Consider the following 1,510-nt stretch of genomic DNA (forward strand, 5'->3'; position numbering starts at 1 on the left):
TAGTTATTTTTTTGTTTTGTTTACTTTTGTGACAAAAAATGATGAATCATCAAGTGTGACAATACTTATGAAAAAGGCAATAAAATTTGAAAGAAAATTTATAATTTTGTTTTAAAAGAAACTTCAAATTATGTTTTAAATAATTATTCTCATTTATTTCAAGATTTCACAAATAAAGATATGCCAAAATTAATTTATAGTTTTTGTCTAAAGAAATTTTCAAATGTTGTTTACAATTTCTATCAACCAAAAATGGTAAATTAAATTATGAATTATATTTAACATTATGTAAGTTATTTTTTAAGGCAAGAAATTGTGAAATGCCTGATGTGCATGGGCAGCATTGTTTCACATCACATTACACAGTTTGTTTGGGGGGCCACAGTCAAGTCCACAAGGGAGAGCACAAGAAGAGCAGGCAAGTGTCAGTAAGTAGTCACACAAAGTAAATAAAATAAAATGTAAAAAGAAATAGGAATAAAATAATGAGTCAAAGGCTGGCATGCAGACTTAGAGAAAAGGGCTGGCTGTGGGGCACACAGCAAAGAAAAGGAAACACGAAAGACATGTACGCACATGGATGTATTGTTGGACCATGTTGTCGACGTCGGTCGAGCAGTACTTGTGCAGTTTCACATAGTGGCCAGCCTGTTCCTCTGCAGTGGCATCATCATTGTTGGCGTCATCAGCCATCGGCATCGGGAGTTGCCCTCGGGGCAGTCAGGGCGCGTCAGACGAAGAAGGGAATCGACATGCCGCCGTTGACGTCGAGCAGGAAGGTAGTGTGCCAAAAATAGAGCAGGTAGGTGTGAGAACAGGGACGCAAGATACGCAACAGAACAGCCTCGAACGCACCGAAGATGATCACTGCTACGTCCACAGAATACAACACTCCCAGCTCATATGCCTTCTTGAACAGCCCATTCTTTCGCTGCACGCCATGGGTAATTTCGACGCGCCAGCCAAGAACATGCAACAGACAGACCGTGCAGCACAGCACACAGAGTGGTTACTGACAGCGGACAGCCGACAACAAGGGAGACATAAAAATAAATATGCGTTAGCCTCCGTCGAAATAATTATAGCGAGCACACAGTAGCACAGCAGGGCAACTCGGTCAATGCGTCACAATAGCACTGCAGCTCCTGCACAACGCGTTGCACAAGTGTGCATAAGCAAAACTGAGAACACAACTCACCTTGAGTATTAAGCAGTTGTGCTCGTGCTACCAGTGCCTGCAGCAGAGAGAGAGAGAGAGAGAGAGAGAGAGAAGATCAGCATGGCAAACTGAATTGCACAAGAAAATAGCACAGGGGAGAGAGAGACAGGACGATGGAGATAGGCTAGCAGATGGAGAGGGACATGGAGATGTTGCACTGTTAATGGGGTAATCTTGATCTTGCAGCGACCCATGGTGCACGTCTTCGGACGAGGTCAATGTAATACAGTTATTCAGTAGTAGAGCAGCTGGTTGTGTCGAACACAGCAGCGAATATTGAAGGAGTTGTTC

General features: G+C 42.8%; 1 protein-coding gene across 1 annotated transcript; it reads left to right on the plus strand.

The window, feature by feature from the left end:
* Window positions 1-576: 576 nt before the first annotated feature.
* On the plus strand, window positions 577-1,099 carry FOMMEDRAFT_163830 (uncharacterized protein; the record flags this gene model as incomplete). Its single annotated transcript, XM_007272329.1, has 2 exons — window positions 577-610; window positions 663-1,099. The coding sequence occupies 2 exons, from the start codon at window positions 577-579 to the stop codon at window positions 1,097-1,099; spliced, it is 471 nt and encodes a 156-aa protein (XP_007272391.1).
* Between the last annotated feature and the right edge of the window lie 411 nt (window positions 1,100-1,510).

Source organism: Fomitiporia mediterranea, assembly GCF_000271605.1.
Source record: "Fomitiporia mediterranea MF3/22 unplaced genomic scaffold FOMMEscaffold_1014, whole genome shotgun sequence".
Lineage (NCBI taxonomy): Eukaryota > Fungi > Basidiomycota > Agaricomycetes > Hymenochaetales > Hymenochaetaceae > Fomitiporia > Fomitiporia mediterranea.